This window comes from Oncorhynchus tshawytscha, linkage group LG31, assembly GCF_018296145.1.
Source record: "Oncorhynchus tshawytscha isolate Ot180627B linkage group LG31, Otsh_v2.0, whole genome shotgun sequence".
Classification (NCBI taxonomy): Eukaryota; Metazoa; Chordata; class Actinopteri; order Salmoniformes; family Salmonidae; genus Oncorhynchus; species Oncorhynchus tshawytscha.
In genome coordinates, this window is record NC_056459.1 from 32,280,731 (window position 1) to 32,301,928 (window position 21,198).

At 46.5% G+C, this 21,198-nt stretch overlaps 1 protein-coding gene across 1 annotated transcript in view; it reads left to right on the forward strand.

Annotated features, from left to right (window-relative positions):
• The window catches only part of LOC112229197 (gamma-aminobutyric acid type B receptor subunit 1-like), a 306,296-nt gene that overhangs the window by 174,752 nt on the left and 110,346 nt on the right, over positions 1-21,198 (forward strand). The window contains exons 8-9 of the mRNA XM_042310436.1: positions 13,053-13,187; positions 20,374-20,544. Of these exons, the coding sequence (XP_042166370.1) occupies positions 13,053-13,187; positions 20,374-20,544 (306 nt within the window). The remainder of the gene's footprint in view (positions 1-13,052; positions 13,188-20,373; positions 20,545-21,198) is intronic.

The following is a 21,198-nucleotide window of genomic DNA, read 5'->3' on the forward strand; positions in this document are numbered from 1 at the left end:
GTCACACACCGGCTCAAAGCCCGTAACACAAGGGAGACAACGTGGAGATGAGGAGTAACAAAATATATATTTATTAAATAAAGTAAACTAAGCACAATATACAATGGTGTGTGTAAGTGAGTGTGTAAGTGAGTGTTTTGCATGCATGAATGTGATAATGCAGGGTGTTGAAAGGTGCCAAAGCAAACAACCAAAAAACCAACAAGATACACAACAAAATCTATAAAGGTGTCTGCATGGAGAGAGTCTCCTCCATAAATGGGGAAGTGGTGTATTTATCCTGGGACACACCGGGCCCAGGTGTGTCTGCATGGAGAGAGTCTCCTCCATGAATGGGGAAGAGGTGTATTTATCCTGGGAGACACCTGGCCCAGGTGTTTCCCATGTAGCTGACGACCCTCCCAACTCCACCCACTGGCATCCTAATAAGGAAACAAGAACAAAGACAGAATACGGCAGACAAAGTGGGAGGGTCGTTACACCCCTTAAGACATAAGAATGCTAAGTAGTTAAGTAGATAAATAAATAGCTGCCTGGACTATCTGCATTGACCCTTTTTTGCACAACCTTTTTTGTCTCATCACATACACTGCTGCTACAGTTTACTTTCTGTGACTTTATTCATAGTTATATGTACAGTTGAAGTCAGAAGATTACATACACCTTTAGCCAAATTCATTATAACTTAGTTTTTCACAATTCCTGATATTTAATCCCAGTAAAAATTCCCTGTCTTAGGTCAGTTAGTATCACCACATTATTTTAAGAATGTGAAATGTCAGAATAATAGTAGAGAGAATGATTTATTTTAGCTTTTATTTCTTTCATCACATTCCCAGTGGGTCGGACGTTTACATACACTCAATTAGTATTTGGTAGCATTGCTTTTAAATGGTTTAACTTGGGTCAAACGTGTCGGGTAGCCTTCCACAAGCTTCCCACAATAAGTTGGGTGAATTTTGTCCCATTCTTCCTGACAGAGCTGGTGTAACTGAGTCAGGTTTGTAGGTCTCCTTGCTCGCACACGCTTTTTCTGTTCTGTCCACAAATTTTCCATAGGTTTGAGGTCAGGGCTTTGTGATGGCCACTCCAATACTTTGACTTTGTTGTCCTTAAGCCATTTTGCCACAACTTTGGAAGTATGCTTGGGGTTATTGTCCATTTGGAAGACCCATTTGCGACCAAGCTTTAACTTCCTGACTGATTCGTTTTGGAATTGTTAGGTTAGATTACTTGTTGGTTATTACTGCATTGTCGGAACTAGAAGCACAAGCATTTCTCTACGCTCACATTAACATCTGCTAACCATGTGTATGTGACAAATAAATTTGATGTGATTTGATTTGATAACTTGAGATGTTACTTCAATATATCCACATAATTATCCTTCCTCATAACACTGCCTATTTTGTGAAGTGCACCAGTCCCTCCTGCAGCAAAGCACCCCCACAACATGACACTGCCATCCCCGTGCTTCACGGTTGGGATGGTGTTCTTCAGCTTGCAAGACTCCCCCTTTTTCCTCCAAACATAACAATGGTCATTATGGCCAAACAGTTCTATTTTGGTTTCATCAGACCAGAGGACATTTCTCCAAAAAGTACGATCTTTGTCCCCATGTGCAGTTGCAAACCGTAGTCTGGCTTTTTTATGGCGGTTTTGGAGCAGTGGCTTCTTCCTTGCTGAGCGGCTTTTCAGGTTATGTCGATATAGGACTCGTTTTACTGTGAATATAGATACTTTTGTACCTGATTCCTCCAGCATCTTCACAAGGTCCATTACTGTTGTTCTGGGATTGATTTGCACTTTTCGCCTCAAAGTATGTTCATCTCTAGGAGACAGAACGCGTCTTCTTCCTGAGCGGTGTGACGGCTACGTGGTCCCATGGTGTTTATACTTGCGTACTATTGTTTGTACAGATGAATGTGGTACCTTCAGGCATTTGGAAATTGCTCCCAAGGATGACCTAGACTTGTGGAGGTCTACAATTTTTTTTCTGAGGTCTTGGCTGATTTCTTTCGATTTTCCTATGATGTCAAGCAAAGAGGCATTGAGTTTGAAGGTAGGCCTTGAAATATATCCACAGGTACACCTCCAATTGACTCAAATGATGTCAATTAGCCTATCAGAAGCTTCCAAAGCCATGACATAATTTTCTGGAATTGCTCAAGCTGTTTAAAGGCACAGTCAACTTAATGTATTTAAACTTCTGACCCACTGGAATTGCGATAAAGTGAATTATAAGTGAAATAATCTGTCTGTAAACAATTGTTGGAAAAATTACTTGTGTCATGCATAAAGTAGATGTCCTAACCGACTTCCCAAAACTATAGTTTGTTTAACAAGAAATTTGCGGAGTGGTTGAAAAACGAGTTTTAATGACTCCAACCTAAGTGTCCAACCTACGACTTCAACTGTACATATTTACCTCAATTACCTCGTACCCCTGCATATCGGCTCAGTACTCGTACCCCTGCATATCGGCTCAGTACTCGTACCCCTGCATATCGACTCAGTACTCGTACCCCTGCATTTTGACTCAGTACTCATACCCCTGCACATCGACTCAGTACTCGTACCCCTGCATTTCGACTCAGTACTCGTAACCCTGCATTTCGACTCAGTACTCGTACCCCTGCATATTGACTCAGTACTCGTACCCCTGCATTTCGACTCAGTACTCGTACCGCTGCATATCAACTCAGTACTCGTACCCCTGCATATCAACTCAGTACTCGTACCCCTGCATATCAACTCAGTACTCATACCCCTGCATATCAACCCAGTACTCGTACACCTGCATTTCGACTCAGTACTCATACCCCTGCATATCAACTCAGTACTCGTACCCCTGCATTTCGACTCAGTACTCGTACCCCTGCATATCAACTCGGTACTCGTACCCCTGCATATCGACTCGGTACTCGTACCCCTGCATATCGACTCAGTACTCGTACCCCTGCATATCGACTCAGTACTCGTACCCCTGCATATCGACTCAGTACTCGTACCCCTGCATATCGACTCAGTACTCGTACCCTGTGTATATAGTTATCGTTACTCATTGTGTATTTATTATTACTTTTATTATTACGTGTTTTACTTTTCTGTTATTCCTCTATTTTCTTTTTCTCTGCGTTGTTGGGAAGGAAGCATTTCCCTGTTAAAGGGATATTTTGCGTTTTAGCATGTTAGACCTCATTTTCCGCTCACTGATAGTGTTGAAGCATCCTCCAGACAGTTGTTTTGGTCAAAGTTCCATTCCTGACATTTCTTTGGCCTGGCTTAGTTGTTTGCATGAGTTGTTTGCATGAGCCATATAGTGGTGGTGGCTCATCCAAAATGTCTCCACGTAAAATTCTAAAGACAATTTTGTTTTCGGGGAGGCCTGTGGAAAATGTGATAGTTTTTTTCTTTAAACCTCCACAACTGTTATTTTGAAGAAAACGAATTAGCTACATCAGCTAGATGTCACTAGTTAGGACAGGGATAAGGATACGAAGAGCCTTGATGTCACTAGCTAGGATAAGGATACGGATAGATGTCACTAGCTAGGATAGGGATAAGGATATGAAGAGCCTTGATGTCACTAGCTAGGATAGGCATAAGGATATGGATAGATGTCACTAGCTAGGGCAGGGATAAGGATATGGAGAGCCTAGATGTCACTAGCTAGGACAGGGATAATGATACGGATAGATGTCACTAGCTAGGATAGGGATAAGGATACGAAGAGCCTTGATGTCACTAGCTAGGATAGGCATAAGGATATGGATAGATGTCACTAGTTAGGACAGGGATAAGGATATGGAGAGCCTTGATGTCACTAGCTAGGATAGGGATAAGGATATGGATAGCCTATATGTCACTAGCTAGGACAGGGATAGGGATACGGATAGATGTCGCTAGCTAGGGCAGGGATAAGGATATGGAGAGCCTAGATGTCACTAGCTAGGACAGGGATAATGATACGGATATATGTCACTAGCTAGGGCAGGGATAAGGATATGGAGAGCCTAGATGTCACTAGCTAGGGCAGGGATAAGGATATGGAGAGCCTAGATGTCACTAGCTAGGATAGGGATAAGGATATGGATAGATGTCACTAGCTAGGACAGGGATAAGGATACGGATAGATGTCACTAGCTAGGGCAGGGATAAGGATATGGAGAGCCTAGATGTCACTAGCTAGGGCAGGGATAAGGATATGGAGAGCCTAGATGTCACTAGCTAGGATAGGTATAAGGATATGGAGAGCCTTGATGTCACTAGCTAGGACAGGGATAAGGATACGTATAGATGTCACTAGCTAGGACAGGGATAAGGATACGGATAGATGTCACTAGCTAGGACAGGGATAAGTATATGGAGAGCCTAGATGTCACTAGCTAGGACATGGATAAGGATATGGAGAGCCTAGATGTCACTAGCTAGGCAGGGATAAGGATATGGAGAGCCTAGATGTCACTAGCTAGGACAGGGATAAGGATACGGAGAGCCTAGATGTCATTAGCTAGGGCAGGGATAAGGATATGGAGAGCCTAGATGTCACTAGCTAGGTTGGGATAAGGATACGGATAGATGTCACCAGCTAGGGCAGGGATAAGGATATAGAGAGCCTAGATGTCACTGGCTAGGACAGGGATAAGGATATGGAGAGCCTAGATGCCACTAGCTAGGGCAGGGATAAGGATATGGAGAGCCTAGATGTCACTAGCTAGGACAGGGATAAGGATATGGAGAGCCTAGATGTCACTAGCTAGGGCAGGGATAAGGATATGGAGAGCCTAGATGTCACTAGCTAGGACAGGGATAAGGATATGGAAAGCCTAGATGTCACTAGCTAGGGCAGGGATAAGGATATGGAGAGCCTAGATGTCACTAGCTAGGACAGGCATAAGGATATGGAGAGAATAGATGTCACTAGCTATGACAGGGATAAGGATATGGAGAGCCTAGATGTCACTAGCTAGGACAGGGATAAGGATATGGAGAGCCTAGATGTCACTAGCTAGGGAAGGGATAAGGATATGGAGAGCATAGATGTCACTAGCTAGGATAGGTATAAGGATACGAAGAGCCTTGATGTCACTAGCTAGGATAGGCATAAGGATACGGATAGATGTCACTAGTTAGGACAGGGATAAGGATACGAAGAGCCTTGATGTCACTAGCTAGGATAGGGATAAGGATACTCATATAGACGACGCAAAGTTTGGAAAATGTCTAAGTATGCGGCACAACGGATCCTTCAACCGCAAGGGGGGGGGGGCGTTTCGTTTCCACGCCGTTGTGGACGTTCCCATTGAAATACATGACATCTGGCACAACATAATGTGTTGCTTATGGGAAATGTGAATGAGACTTCAGTCTCCACCTGTTGTTTACAAAGCATGTGACAAATAAAATGTTATTTAATTTGATCATAGCCCCTCTTTCTCTCTCTCTCTCTTTCTCTCTCTCTCATTCCCTCTCTCCCTCTCAGCTAGGCCTCCATGACATTCATCATAGCCCGTCTGACAGCAACATTTAAAGATGGTTTATAGGCGGTTTGTTTTTTTATTGACTTTTTTGACCCCCTATAAAATCATCTGATATTTTTAAAGGCCTCCTGCACTGTCAAGCCATTTTCAAATAGTCTACATCAGAGAATGAACGGGATTCTATATTTATAAAGGGTTCTTCTCTAGCCAATTCATACGAATAATGGAAAGTCTACGCCGCTCTCAGCGAAGGAAAATAATCGTGCCGTTCCCGTCCAGATGAGTCTTTACGATGCCGCTGATACTTCATCCAAATATTTAACAGCTGCTTGTAGGATTCTTAACATTCAGAGCATTCTAAAAATTCCTGAAAGTCAACGATAGTGCCTGTGTCTCTCTCTGTCTCTCTCTCTCTCGCTGTCTCTCTCTCTCTGTCTCTGCCCTTCACTCAGGCAAGCAGTGGAGCTCCATCCTATACAGTTGAAAATATAACTGTAGCCTATGCTTGTGTGTTGTCGGGTGAGCTCCATTTCATGCGTTTGGTCCCAGCTGCATAGTTCATGGAACGAAGCCCCTTACACGGCCTCCCCTGGGTCTGTAGGAGCAAGGGGCGAGCAGTCCTCAGTAGGAGGGTAAAACAGTCTGCTGATGGTCTCGATGGAATCTAGGGAGCTGCATCAGCAGGGACGCATATGCCCCAAACACGCCACTAACTCAACAAGTCCCAAATAAAACCCAAACTAGCCACTGACTCAACAAGCCCCAAACAAAACCAAAAAACACCACTGACTCAACAAGCCCCAAACACACCACTGACTCAACAAGCCCCAAACACACCACTGACTCAACAAGCCGCCAAGCACACCACTGACTCAACAGGCCCCAAACACACCACTGACTCAACAAGCCCCAAACACACCACTGACTCAACAAGCCCCAAACACACCACTGACTCAACAAGCCGCCAAGCACACCACTGACTCAACAGGCCCCAAACACACCACTGACTCAACACACCACTGACTCAACAAGCCCCAAACACACCACTGACTCAACAAGCCCCAAACACAACACTGACTCAACAAGCCCCAAACACAACACTGACTCAACAAGCCCCAAGCACACCACTGACTCAACAAGCCTCAAACACACCCCTGACTCAACAAGCCCCAAACACACCACTGACTCAACACACCATTGACTCAACAAGCCCCAAACACACCACTGACTCAACAAGCCCCAAACACACCACTGACTCAACAAGCCCCAACCACACCACTGACTCAACAAGCCCCAAACACACCACTGACTCAACACACCATTGACTCAACAAGCCCCAAACACACCACTGACTCAACAAGCCCCAAACACACCACTGACTCAACAAGCCCCAACCACACCACTGACTCAACAAGCCCCAAACACACCACTGACTCAACAAGCCCCAAACACACCACTGACTCAACAAGCCCCAAACACATCACTGACTCAACAAGCCCCAAACACACCACTGACTCAAAACACCACTGACTCAACAAGCCCCAAGCACACCACTGATTCAACAAGCCCCAAACACACCACTGACTCAACAAGTCCCAAACACACCACTGACTCAACAAGCCCCAAACACACCACTGACTCAACAAGCCTCAAACACACCACTGACTCAATAAGCCCCAAACACACCACTGACTCAACACACCACTGACTCAACAAGCCCCAAACACACAACTGACTCAACAAGCCCCAAACACACCACTGACTCAACAAGCCCCAACCACACCACTGACTCAACAAGCCCCAAACACATCACTGACTCAACAAGCCCCAAGCACACCACTGATTCAACAAGCCCCAAACACACCACTGACTCAACAAGCCCCAAACACACCACTGACTCAACAAGCCTGGCTGGTCTTCGCTCTTCCAACTGGTAGTTGGAGTTCTTACTAATAACCAGCGTGCCAAATGAAACCCGGCCCAGTGACGAGTATGCTAGCCTTGGTTTGTGTCCCAAATGCCACCGTATTCCCAATATATTGAACTACTTTTGACTAGGGTCCATAGGGCACTGTGTAGGTGCAGGGGATAGGGTGTCATTTGGGACAAACCCTAGCAGTCAGTTGAACTCTTGCCCTTGCTCATAATTCGGCCCAATAATGTCACATTAGTTTTGTGTCTTTCACGTGTAATGGTTTTAATGTGGACATGAGGAGGGGCTTTACTGTGGAAAGCGTGTCTTTCACGTGGAATGGTTTTAATGTGGACATGAGGAGGGGCTTTACTGTGGAAAGCAATCAATTAATACACTAGCTAGAGCAAGAGGATCATTGACTTCTCTCTCTCCATCCCAAATGGAACCCTATTCCCTATATAGTGCACTACTTTTAACCAGGGCGCATAGGGGACCATAGGATTCTGGTCAGAAGTAGTGCACTATATAGGGAATAGGATGCCATTTGGGACTGCCTCTCGGTAAAGCTCTGTGATTATAGGCCACAGTAGTAGGGCAACACTGACTGTGGTTAAGCGAGGGGGGAAATCTGCTGCCTCAGGACCACAGCTATCTCCATTTGTAAGATTTGACAAATCAAACGAAATCAGGTTCCGCTGCATAATCATTTTGAGGTAATGTATCTCTCTGTGCTCTCGCCAGAATAGATTCCCAGTGAGCCTACTGTTTTGGCCTGTTAGGTGAAATATTAGTGATTTGATCCAGTGCCCTATCCAATGCTGTAGTCACAGACTTACGTCCCAAATGGCACCTCGTTCTCTACGTAGTGCACTACTTTTGACCAGGGCACATAGGGTTCTGGTCGAAAGTAGTGCACTATATATGGAATAGGGTGCCATTTGGCATACACAACACTGTCTGCTGCAGGTTTCCTCCCAACGGTAGATTCCCTCTCCCAAACAACCAAATGATTAATGATCGATTTAACCCGCAACCATTGTCGTTTAAATTGAATATCTATTTTTCATTGACTGTATGTTGAGAATTAAAATGAAGAAAGACCCCAACGCCATTTGTTAGGCTTGGATCAAAGACAGGAGATTGACTGTTTGGTGAGGAAATGTGGTCCCTGCTTTCAGGTAGGAAAATCGTTTGCACTTTTGTCAATAGTAGTGCACTATGTAGGGAATAGGGTGCTTTTTGGGACTCCAAAAATGTTTTTTCTCTCCCCGGGGAAATGATTTTTCGGAAGACAAATCCAGGTGTCCTTGGGACGAGCCTCACCTTGTCTCTCTGTCTCTGGCCTCTCCTGTTTTTTTGGTGTCGTTGAGTGTAAACTAGTGTGAAATTAATCACTGACCCTCTCAATCCCACGGTGCGTGCAGTTTAACATACAAATGGCACTTTAATGTAATTTTTTGTTGTTGCAGGGTGCTAATATCGATATACCGTTGCGGGGTATCTAATCGATATACCTCAATCTCTACCTCTCTCCCTCTCTCTATACCCCCCCATTGCTTTCCCGCTCAACCTACCCACTCCCTTTATCCCATTCCTCCCACCCATCCCCTCATCTTCTCATTGTTCCCCATTCCCCCTCTATCCCTCTCCTTTTCCCCCTCTATCCCTCTCCTTTAGTCCCCCTCTATCCCTCTCCTTTAGTCCCCCTTTATCCCTCTCCTTTATTCCCCCTTTATCCATCTCCTTTATCCCCCTCTATCCATCTCCTTTATTCCCCCTCTATCCCTCTCATTTATTCCCCCTCTATCCCTCTCATTTATTCCCCCTCTATCCCTCTCATTTATTCCCCCTCTATCTCTCTCATTTATTCCCCCTCTATCCATCTCGTTTATTCCCCCTCTATCCATCTAATTTATTCCCCCTCTATCCCTCTCATTTATTCCCCCTCTATCCATCTCGTTTATTCCCCTCTATCCATCTCGTTTATTCCCCCTCTATCTATCTCCTGTATTCCCCCTCTATCCCTCTCCTTTATTCCCCCTCCTCTATCCCTCTCCTTTATTCCCCCTCCTCTATCCCTCTCCTTTATTCCCCCTCTATCCCTCTCATTTATTCCCCCTCTATCCCTCTCATTTATTCCCCCTCTATCCCTCTCATTTATTCCCCCTCTATCCATCTCGTTTATTCCCCCTCTATCCATCTAATTTATTCCCCCTCTATCCCTCTCATTTATTCCCCCTCTATCCATCTCGTTTATTCCCCCTCTATCCATCTCATTTATTCCCCCTCTATCCATCTCCTGTATTCCCCCTCTATCCCTCTCCTTTATCCCCCTCTATCCCTCTCCTTTATTCCCCCTTTATCCCCCTATCCCTCTCCTTTATTCCCCTCCTCTATCCCTCTCCTTTATTCCCCCTCTATCCATCTAATTTATTCCCCCTCTATCCCTCTCCTTTATCCCCTCCTCTATTCCTCTCCTTTATTCCCCCTCTATCCCTCTCCTTTATTCCCCCTCCTATCCCTCTCCTTTATTCCCCTCTATCCATCTCCTTTATTCCCCCTCTATCCCTCTCCTTTATTCCCCTCTATCCCTCTCCTTTTCCCCCTCTATCCCTCTCCTTTATCCCCTCTATCCCTCTCCTTTATTCCCCCTCTATCCATCTCCTTTATTCCCCCTCTATCCCTCTCCTTTATCCCCCTCCTCTATCCCTCTCCTTTATTCCCCCTCTATCCCTCTCCTGTATTCCCCCTCTATCCCTCTCCTTTATTCCCCCTCCTCTATCCCTCTCCTTTATTCCCCCTCCTATCCCTCTCCTTTATTCCCCCTCTATCCATCTCCTTTATTCCCCCTCCTCTATCCCTCTCCTCTATCCCTCTCCTTTATTCCCCCTCTATCCATCTCCTTTATTCCCCTCCTCTATCCCTCTCCTTTATTCCCCCTCTATCCCTCTCCTTTATTCCCCTCCTCTATCCCTCTCCTTTATTCCCCCTCTATCCCTCTCCTTTATTCCCCCTCTATCCCTCTCCTTTATTCCCCCTCCTCTATCCAGCTCCTTTATTCTCCCTCCTCTGTCCCTCTCCTTTATCCCCCTCTATCCCTCTCCTTTATTCCCCCTCTATCCCTCTCCTTTATTCCCCCTCTATCCCTCTCCTCTATCCCTTTTATTCCCCCTCTATCCCTCTCCTTTATTCCCCCTCTATCCCTCTCCTTTATTCCCCCTCCTCTATCCCTCTCCTTTCTTCCCCCTCTATCCCTCTCCTTTATTCCCCCTCCTCCCCTCTCCGTTATTCCCCTCCTATCCCTCTCCTTTATTCCCCTCTATCCATCTCCTTTATTCCCCCTCTATCCCTCTCCTTTATTCCCCTCTATCCCTCTCCTTTATTCCCCCTCTATCCCTCTCCTTTATTCCCCTCTATCCCTCTCCTTTATCCCCTTCTACCCCTCTCCTTTATTCCCCCTCTATCCCTCTCCTTTATCCCTTCTATCCCTCTCCTTTATCCCCTCTATCCCTCTCCTTTATCCCCCTCTATCCCTCTCCTTTACTCCCCCTCCTCTATCCCTCTCCTTTATTCCCCCTCTATCCCTCTCCTGTATTCCCCCTCTATCCCTCTCCTTTATTCCCCCTCCTCTATCCCTCTCCTTTATTCCCCCTCCTCTATCCCTCTCCTTTATTCCCCCTCTATCCATCTCCTTTATTCCCCTCCTCTATCCTCTCCTCTATCCCTCTCCTTTATTCCCCCTCTATCCCTCTCCTTTATTCCCCTCTATCCATCTCCTTTATTCCCCCTATCCCCTCCTTTATTCCCACTCCCCTCTCCTTTTCCCCCTCTATCCCTCTCCTTTATCCCCTCCTCTATCCCTCTCCTGTATTCCCCCTCTATCCCTCTCCTTTATTCCCCCTCCTCTATCCCTCTCCTTTATTCCCCCTCCTCTATCCCTCTCCTTTATTCCCCCTCTATCCCTCTCCTTTATTCCCCTCCTCTATCCCTCTCCTCTATCCCTTCCTCTATCCCCCTCCTCTATCCCTCTCCTTTATTCCCTCCTCTATCCCTCTCCTTTATTCCCCCTCTATCCATCTCCTTTATTCCCCCTCCTCTATCCCTCTCCTTTATTCCCCCTCTATCCCTCTCCTTTATTCCCCCTCCTCTATCCATCTCCTTTATTCCCCTCCTCTGTCCCCTCGCCTTTATCCCCCTCTATCCCTCTCCTTTATTCCCCCTCTATCCCTCTCCTCTATCCCCCTCCTCTATCCCTCTCCTTTATTCCCCCTCTATCCCTCTCCTCTATCCCCCTCCTCTATCCCTCTCCTTTATTCCCCCTCTATCCCTCTCCTTTATTCCCCTCCTCTATCCCTCTCCTTTATTCCCTATCCATCTCCTTTATTCCCCCCTCTATCCCTCTCCTTTATTCCCCTCCTCTATCCCTCTCCTTTATCCCCCTCCCCTCTCCTTTATCCCCCTCTATCCCTCTCTTTATTCCCCCTCTATCCCTCTCCTTTATTCCCCCTCCTCTATCCCACTCCTTTATTCCCCCTCTATCCATCTCCTTTATTCCCCCTCCTCTATCCCTCTCCTTTATTCCCCTCCTCTATCCCTCTCCTTTATCCCCCTCTATCCCTCTCCTTTATTCCCCCTCTATCCCTCTCCTTTATTCCCCCTCTATCCCCCTCCTTTATCCCCTTCTATCCCTCTCCTTTATTCCCCTTTATCCCTCTCCTTTATCCCCTTCTATCCCTCTCCTTTATCCCCCTCTATCCCTCTCCTTTATCCCCCTCTATCCCTCTCCTTTATCCCCCTCTATCCATCTCCTTTATTCCTCCTCTATCCCTCTCCTTTATTCCCCCTCCTCCATCCATCTCCTTTATTCCCCCTCCTCTATCCCCCTCTATCCCTCTCCTTTATTCCCCCTCTATCCATCTCCTTTATTCCCCCTATCCCCCTCCTTTATTCCCCCTCTATCCCTCTCCTTTATTCCCCCTCTATCCCTCTCCTTTATCCATCTCCCTTATTCCCCCTCTATCTCTCTCCTTTATTCCCCCTCTATCCCTCTCCTTTATCCCCCTCTATCCCTCTCCTTTATCCCCCTCTATCCCTCTCCTTTATTCCCCCTCTATCCCTCTCCTTTATCCATCTCCCTTATTCCCCTCTATCTCTCTCCTTTATTCCCCCTCTATCCATCTCCTTCATTCCCCCTCCTTTATTCCTCCTCTATCCCTCCTTTATTCCCCTCTATCCCTCTCCTTTATTCCCCTCTATCCCTCTCCTTTATTCCCCCTCTATCCCTCTCCTTTATCCATCTCCCTTATTCCCCCTCTATCTCTCTCCTTTATTCCCCCTCTATCCCTCTCCTTTATCCCCCTCTATCCCTCTCCTTTATCCCCCTCTATCCCTCTCCTTTATCCCCCTCTATCCCTCTCCTTTATCCCCCTCTATCCCACTCCTTTATCCCCCTCTATCCATCTCCCTTATTCCACTCCTCTATCCATCTCCTTTATTCCCCCTCTATCCATCTCCCTTATTCCACTACTCTATCCATCTCCCTTATTCCTCCTCAATTTACTAGTCCTCTGTTCCCGATGCAGTGTGTTGGTTTACCCATGAAATAGTTTGGAGCATATATAGTCTGCCTTTCTGTCTTCCTCTGTTCCCTACAGTGTGATCCAGGTGAAGCCACCAAGCTCCTGTATGACCTGCTCTACACTGAACCCATCAAGATGGTCCTGATGCCCGGCTGCAGCTCTGTGTCCACTTTGGTGGCCGAGGCCGCTCGCATGTGGAACCTTATAGTGGTGAGTTTGGCTCTACTGTGTGTGTGTGTGTGTGTGTGTGTGTGTGTGTGTGTGACAGTTGTGCTAGATAGATACCACATCTATCTCCAACATTAGCTATATCATAACAATGTTCTTCAGTAAATCCTTATGACTGGGTGCCCTAATTCACTAAATGTGAAAAAATTAAAAATAAATCTGCGAGTCATGAGCCTCCAGCTTCAGTCAGAGGCTGTTTCCCAAATGGCAACCTATTCCCTATGTAGTGCACTACTTTAGAGCAGGGCCCTATTCCCTATGTAGTGCAGTACTTTAGAACAGGGCCCTATTCCCTATGTAGTGCAGTACTTAAGAGCAGGGCCCTATTCCCTATGTAGTGCAGTACTTTAGAACAGGGCCCTATTCCCTATGTAGTACACTACTTTAGAACAGGGCCCTATTCCCCTATGTAGTGCACTACTTTAGAACGGGGCCTTATGGGGATGATTGGAGAATAGGATGCCATTTGGGACGTTACCTCAGCCTCTAGTATGAGTCAGATAGCTAGCAGACTAGTGGTGTCTAGAGGGAGGTTGAGTCATAGCTAGCAGACTAATGGTCTCTAGAGGGAGGTTGAGTCATAGCTAGCATACTAATGGTGTCTAGAGGGAGGTTGAGTCAGAGTCATAGCTAGCAGACTAGTGGTGTCTAGAGGGAGGTTGAGTCATAGCTAGCATACTAATGGTGTCTAGAGGGAGGTTGAGTCATAACTAGCAGACTAATGGTGTCTAGAGGGAGGTTGAGTGATAGCTAGCAGACTAGTGGTGTGTAGAGGGATGTTGAGTCATAGCTAGCAGACTAATGGTCTCTAGAGGGAGGTTGAGTCATAGCTAGCATACTAATGGTGTCTAGAGGGAGGTTAAGTCAGAGTCATAGCTAGCAGACTAATGGTGTCTAGAGGGAGGTTGAGTCATAGCTAGCAGACTAATGGTGTCTAGAGGGAGGTTGAGTCATAGCTATCAGACTAGTGGTGTCTAGAGGGAGGTTGAGTCATAACTAGCAGACTAATGGTGTCTAGAGGGAGGTTGAGTGATAGCTAGCAGACTAGTGGTGTCTAGGGGGAGGTTGAGTCATAGCTAGCAGACTAATGGTGTCTAGAGGGAGGTTGAGTCAGAGTCATAGCTAGCAGACTAGTGGTGTGTAGAGGGATGTTGAGTCATAGCTAGCAGACTAGTGGTGTCTGGAAGGAGGTTAAGTCATTGCTAACAGACTACTGGTGTCTAGAGTGAGGTTGAGTCAGAGTCATAGTTAACAGACTAGTGGTGTCTAGAGGGAGGGAGGGAGGTTGAGTCAAGGCTAACAGCCTAGTGGTGTCTAGAGCGAGGTTGATTCAGAGTCATAGCTAGCAGACTAGTGGTGTCTAGAGGGAGGTTGAGTCAGTCGTAGCTAGCAGACTAGTGGTGTCTAGAGGGAGGTTGACTCAGAGTCATAGCTAGCAGACTAGTGGTGTCTAGAGGGAGGTTGAGTCAGAGTCAATGCTAGCAGACTAGTGGTGTCTAGAGGGAGGTTGAGTCAGAGTCAATGCTAGCAGACTAGTGGTGTCTAGAGGGAGGTTGAGTCATAGCTAGCAGACTAGTGGTGTCTAGAGTGATGTTGAGTCAGAGTCAATGCTAGCAGACTAGTGGTGTCTAGAGGGAGGTTGAGTCATAGCTAGCAGACTAGTGGTGTCTAGAGGGAGGTTGAGTCATAGCTAGCAGACTAGTGGTGTCTAGAGGGAGGTTGAGTCATAGCTAGCAGACTAGTGGTGTCTAGAGGGAGGTTGAGTCATAGCTAGCACACTAATGGTGTCTAGAGGGAGGTTGACTCAGAGTCATAGCTAGCAGACTAGTGGTGTCTAGAGGGAGGTTGAGTCATAGCTAGCAGACTAGTGGTGTCTAGAGGGAGGTTGAGTCAGAGTCATAGCTAGCAGACTAGTGGTGTCTAGAGTGAGGTTGATTTAGAGTCATAGCTACCAGACTAGTGGTGTCTAGAGGGAGGTTGACACAGAGTCATAGCTGAGCTCCAGGGAGTTGAGTGCCCTCCTCTGTGACCTCTACTGGCACCTGACAGTGAAGCAGACACCTCCGATCCACTTGGCTGAGGAAGGGAGGGAGGGACGGACGGATGGAGAGATGGGGGAGAGTGAAATGGTGAAGCAGACACCTCAGATCCACTTGGCTGAGGAAGGGAGGGAGGGACGGACGGATGGAGAGATGGGGGAGAGTGAAATGGTGAAGCAGACACCTCAGATCCACTTTGCTGAGGAAGGGAGAGAGTGTGGGGGGGTGACGGACAGAGGGATGGGGGTGACAGTGGAGCAGACACCTCAGATCCATTTAGCTGTGGGAGGGAGGGAGTGGGGGGGATGGACAGAGAGATGGAGGGTGGGGGTGGTGACAGTGGAGCAGACACCTCAGATCAATTTAGCTGAGGGAGGGAGGGAGTGGGGGAGAGACAGACAGAGAGTTGGGGGAGGGGGACAGTGAAGCAGACACCTCAGATCCATTTAGCTTAGGGAGGGAAGCGGTCCAAGGCCTCTGAACTAGGCACAGGAAAAGTGGGAGAGAGAGAGAGAGGGAGGGGTGGGGGATGGGTAGAGAGAGGGAGCGAGAGAGGGGGGGGGAGAAAGAGGGAGACTGGGAAGCAGACACCTCAGATCCACTTAGCTGTCAAGGAAGGAGAGGAGAGTGGAGTGTTTTGTCAGCCTAGAGGTAAGGTAAGTATTCCAAGGCCTGAATGCCAAATAAGAAGTGTCAAGGAGGTCAGAGGGAATAATAACACTGCTCTGTCCGTTTCAGTGGTTGGGTTTCTAATGGCACCGTAGTGTTCTCCCTTTGACCAGGGCCCATACCATTTGCCTCTCACATTTGACAGCTAGTATTGCGCCCTGAAAGATGTTGAAGTTTCCCAAAATTACATGTTATGACAACTGTCCTGACTTGGAAAAAGCTTTTACCTATTACTGTGTATCCAGACTGCATCAAGACACCTTTATGGAGGGGATACAGGTGGGCTATATTTGTGTCACTCTCCACTTTGAAAGTGTACTCTCACAGAAATGATGTGTAGACTAGATGCCTGGCGGGTATTTTTTATTTTTAAATAATTATTTTTACCAGGCAAGTCAGTTAAGAACACATTCCTATTTTCAAATGACGGCCTAGGAACAGTGGGTTAACTGCCTGTTCAGGTTCAGAAAGACAGATTTGTACCTTGTCAGCTCGGGTGTTTGAACTTGCAACCTTCCGGTTACTAGTCCAACACTCTAACCACTAGGCTACCCTGCTGCCCCAGTATACAGCCATATTCCTACATTTTTCATGCAGTGCTATTTTGGTGTCATAAAGACCTGTCTCTGTCGGTTCCCACATCAGATTTCTGACCCATATTCCTCTGCAGTGGCCGTGTCACCGTTCAATGTATGTTTGCGTCCCAAATTGCACCCTATGCCCTATATAGTGCATTACGTTTTTTTTTACCAGGGCCAAAAGGGAATAGTGCCCATAGGGAATAGGGCCTATAGGGCTCTGGTCAAAAGTAGTGCACTATATAGGAAATCAGTGCCATTTTAACTTACCAGCTCACATTGCAGTTGATCAATGAAAATGTTTAATACAGTAGCAGGACCTAATTTACTGGGCTTTGGCTGAGGGATATTCTATCAGGACCTAATTTACTGGGATATGGCGGGGGGATATTCAATCAGGACCTAATTTACTGGGATATGGCGGAGGGATATTCTATCAGGACCTAATTTACTGGGAAATGGCTGAGGGATATTCTATCAGAACCTAATTAACTGGGCTTTGGCTGAGTGATATTCAATCAGGACCTAATTTACTGGGATGTGGCTGAGGGATAGTCTATCAGAACCTAATTTACTGGGCTTTGGCTGAGGGATATTATATCAGGACCTAATTTACTGGGCTTTGGCTGAGGGATATTATATCAGGACCTAATTTACTGGGCTTTGGCTGAGGGATATTCTATCAGGACCTAATTTACTGGGCTTTGGCTGAGGGATATTCTATCAGGACCTAATTTACTGGGCTTTGGCTGAGGGATATTCTATCAGGACCTAATTTACTGGGCTTTGGCTGAGGGATATTCTATCAGGACCTAATTTACTGGGCTTTGGCTGAGGGATATTCTATCAGGACCTAATTTACTGGGCTTTGGCTGAGGGATATTCTATCAGGACCTAATTTACTGGGATATGGCGGAGGGATATTCAATCAGGACCTAATTTACTGGGATATGGCGGACTGATATTCAATCAGGACCTAATTTACTGGTATATGGCTAGAGTGATATTCAATCAGGACCTAATTTACTGGGATATGGCGGAGGGATATTCTATCAGGACCTAATTTACTGGGAAATGGCTGAGGGATATTCTATCAGAACCTAATTAACTGGGCTTTGGCTGAGTGATATTCTATCAGGACCTAATTTACTGGGATGTGGCTGAGGGATATTCTATCAGAACCTAATTTACTGGGCTTTGGCTGAGGGATATTATATCAGGACCTAATTTACTGGGCTTTGGCTGAGGGATATTATATCAGGACCTAATTTACTGGGCTTTGGCTGAGGGATATTCTATCAGGACCTAATTTACTGGGCTTTGGCTGAGGGATATTCTGTCAGGACCTAATTTACTGGGCTTTGGCTGAGGGATATTCTATCAGGACCTAATTTACTGGGCTTTGGCTGAGGGATATTCTATCAGGACCTAATTTACTGGGCTTTGCCTGAGGGATATTCTATCAGGACCTAATTTACTGGGCTTTGGCTGAGGGATATTCTATCAGGACCTAATTTACTGGGCTTTGCCTGAGGGATATTCTATTAGGACCTAATTTACTGGGCTTTGACTGAGGGATATTCTATCAGGACCTAATTTACTGGGCTTTGGCTGAGGGATATTCTGTCAGGACCTAATTTACTGGGCTTTGGCTGAGGGATATTCTATCAGGACCTAATTTACTGGGCTTTGGCTGAGGGATATTCTATCAGGACCTAACTTACTGGGCTTTGGCTGAGGGATATTCTATCAGGACCTAATTTACTGGGCTTTGGCTGAGGGATATTCTATCAGGACCTAATTTACTGGGCTTTGGCTGAGGGATATTCTATAAGGACCTAATTTACTGGGCTTTGGCTGAGGGATATTCTATCAGGACCTAATTTACTGGGCTTTGGCTGAGGGATATTCTATCAGGACCTAATTTACTGGGCTTTGGCTGAGGGATATTCTATCAGGACCTAATTTACTGGGCTTTGGCTGAGGGATATTATATCAGGACCTAATTTACTGGGCTTTGGCTGAGGGATATTCTATCAGGACCTAATTTACTGGGCTTTGGCTGAGGGATATTCTATAAGGACCTAATTTACTGGGCTTTGGCTGAGGGATATTCTATCAGGACCTAATTTACTGGGCTTTGGCTGAGGGATATTCTATCAGGACCTAATTTACTGGGCTTTGGCTGAGGGATATTCTATCAGGACCTAATTTACTGGGCTTTGGCTGAGGGATATTCTATCAGGACCTAATTTACTGGGCTTTGGCTGAGGGATATTCTATCAGGACCTAATTTACTGGGCTTTGGCTGAGGGATATTCTATCAGGACCTAATTTACTGGGCTTTGGCTGAGGGATATTCTATTAGGACCTAATTTACTGGGCTTTGACTGAGGGATATTCTATCAGGACCTAATTTACTGGGCTTTGGCTGAGGGATATTCTATCAGGACCTAATTTACTGGGCTTTGGCTGAGGGATATTCTATCAGGACCTAATTTACTGGGCTTTGGCTGAGGGATATTCTATCAGGACCTAATTTACTGGGCTTTGGCTGAGGGATATTCTATCAGGACCTAATTTACTGGGCTTTGGCTGAGGGATATTCTATCAGGACCTAATTTACTGGGCTTTGGCTGAGGGATATTCTATCAGGACCTAATTTACTGGGCTTTGGCTGAGGGATATTCTATCAGGACCTAATTTACTGGGCTTTGGCTGAGGGATATTCTATCAGGACCTAATTTACTGGGCTTTGGCTGAGGGATATTCTATCAGGACCTAATTTACTGGGCTTTGGCTGAGGGATATTCTATCAGGACCTAATTTACTGGGCTTTGGCTGAGGGATATTCTATTAGGACCTAATTTACTGGGCTTTGACTGAGGGATATTCTATCAGGACCTAATTTACTGGGCTTTGGCTGAGGGATATTCTATCAGGACCTAATTTACTGGGCTTTGGCTGAGGGATATTCTATCAGGACCTAATTTACTGGGCTTTGGCTGAGGGATATTCTATTAGGACCTAATTTACTGGGCTTTGACTGAGGGATATTCTATCAGGACCTAATTTACTGGGCTTTGGCTGAGGGATATTCTATCAGGACCTAATTTACTGGGCTTTGGCTGTGTATTATTGAACCAAACATCGTTTTGCTTCATTATGTTAACTACCTTTTCTTGTTTTCTCGTTTTGTCTTATTCTTTGGTTTGTTCTTCTTCCTCTGTCTAACACCCTAACACCCTAACACTTTTCTATCTCCTCTCTTCCTGTCCTCCTCTCTTCCTGTCCTCCTCTCTTCCTGTCCTCCTCTCCTCCTCTCCTCCTCTCCTCTTCTCCTCTCCTCCTCTCCTCCTGTCCTCCTCTCCTCTCCTCCTCTCTTCCTGTCCTCCTGTCCTCCTCTCCTCCTCTTCTCCTCTCCTCATCTCCTCTTCTCCTCTCCTCCTCTCCTCCTGTCCTCCTCTCCTCTCTCCTCTCCTCTCTTTCCTGTCCTCCTGTCCTCCTCTCCTCCTCTCCTCCTGTCCTCCTCCTCCTCCTCTTCTCCTCTCCTCCTCCCCTCTTTCTCCTCTCCTCCTCCCCTCTTCTCCTCTCCTCCTCTCCTCCTGTCCTCCTCTCCTCTCCTCCTCTCTTCCTGTCCTCCTCTCCTCCTCCTCTCCTCCTCCTCCTCTCCTCTCCTCTTCTCTTCCTGTCCTCCTGTCCTCCTCTCCTCCTCTCCTCCTGTCCTCCTCTCCTCTCCTCCTCTCTTCCTGTCCTCCTGTCCTCCTCTCCTCCTCTTCTCCTCTCTCTCTCTCTCCTCTTCTCCTCTTCTCCTCTCTTCCTCTCCTCCTGTCCTCCCCTCCTCTCCTCCTCTCCTCCTGTCCTCCTCTCTTCTCTCCTCAGTTATCCTACGGCTCCAGTTCTCCAGCTCTCTCCAACCGGCAGCGCTTCCCAACGTTCTTCCGTACCCACCCGTCTGCCACCCTCCACAACCCCACCAGGGTTCAGCTCTTTCAGAAGTGGAAATGGACGAAGATCGCCACCATCCAGCAGACTACGGAAGTTTTCACCTCGGTGAGTGACAGGCATCTTTAACATGTACATTTGTTTTGTTTGTTTGTATTTGACTGTTTTATAGACAGTGATAGTCTGAATGTAGAGGGGAGACAGATACAGAGGAAAACAGAGCGGAAGGGTTGAGATGGGATTCATAGCCACGTCAGAATGGGATTCTGTGGTCCAGAGTCTGTGGGGCTAATCACTCTACCAAAACCCTTCCTAACTAAGCCCTAGACTGCCCTAGACTCAAGTTTTATGGACATAGATGAAACATGAGCCTTCCTGTTCCGGGGACATGCACTGAAAACTTGTGGCCTCATCGTGGCTTTCTTTTGCAAAATAACTATTAATTAACAGAGTTGATTTTAAAAAAAGAAGAAAAAAGGTCAATAGTAAACATCATATTAAAGTGTGGGACTTTGATTGTATGATAAGAATTTTAAAAAACGAGCAGGTCTATTGGTCTCCCGAGGATAGAATAATCTGCCCCCCCCACAGTTCACCTGTGGTAACATGACGGCTCTCAACTCCCTGACAACAGTTCTACCGATAGCCAATGGGAAAGAGGTGTAACTCCGTGATCTGGAAGCGGTGCGAGCTAAGTTAGAGAAAAAAAAGGGGCAAATCGATCTCCTTAAAGAGAAAACAGAATCACTTGAGAATCATTCC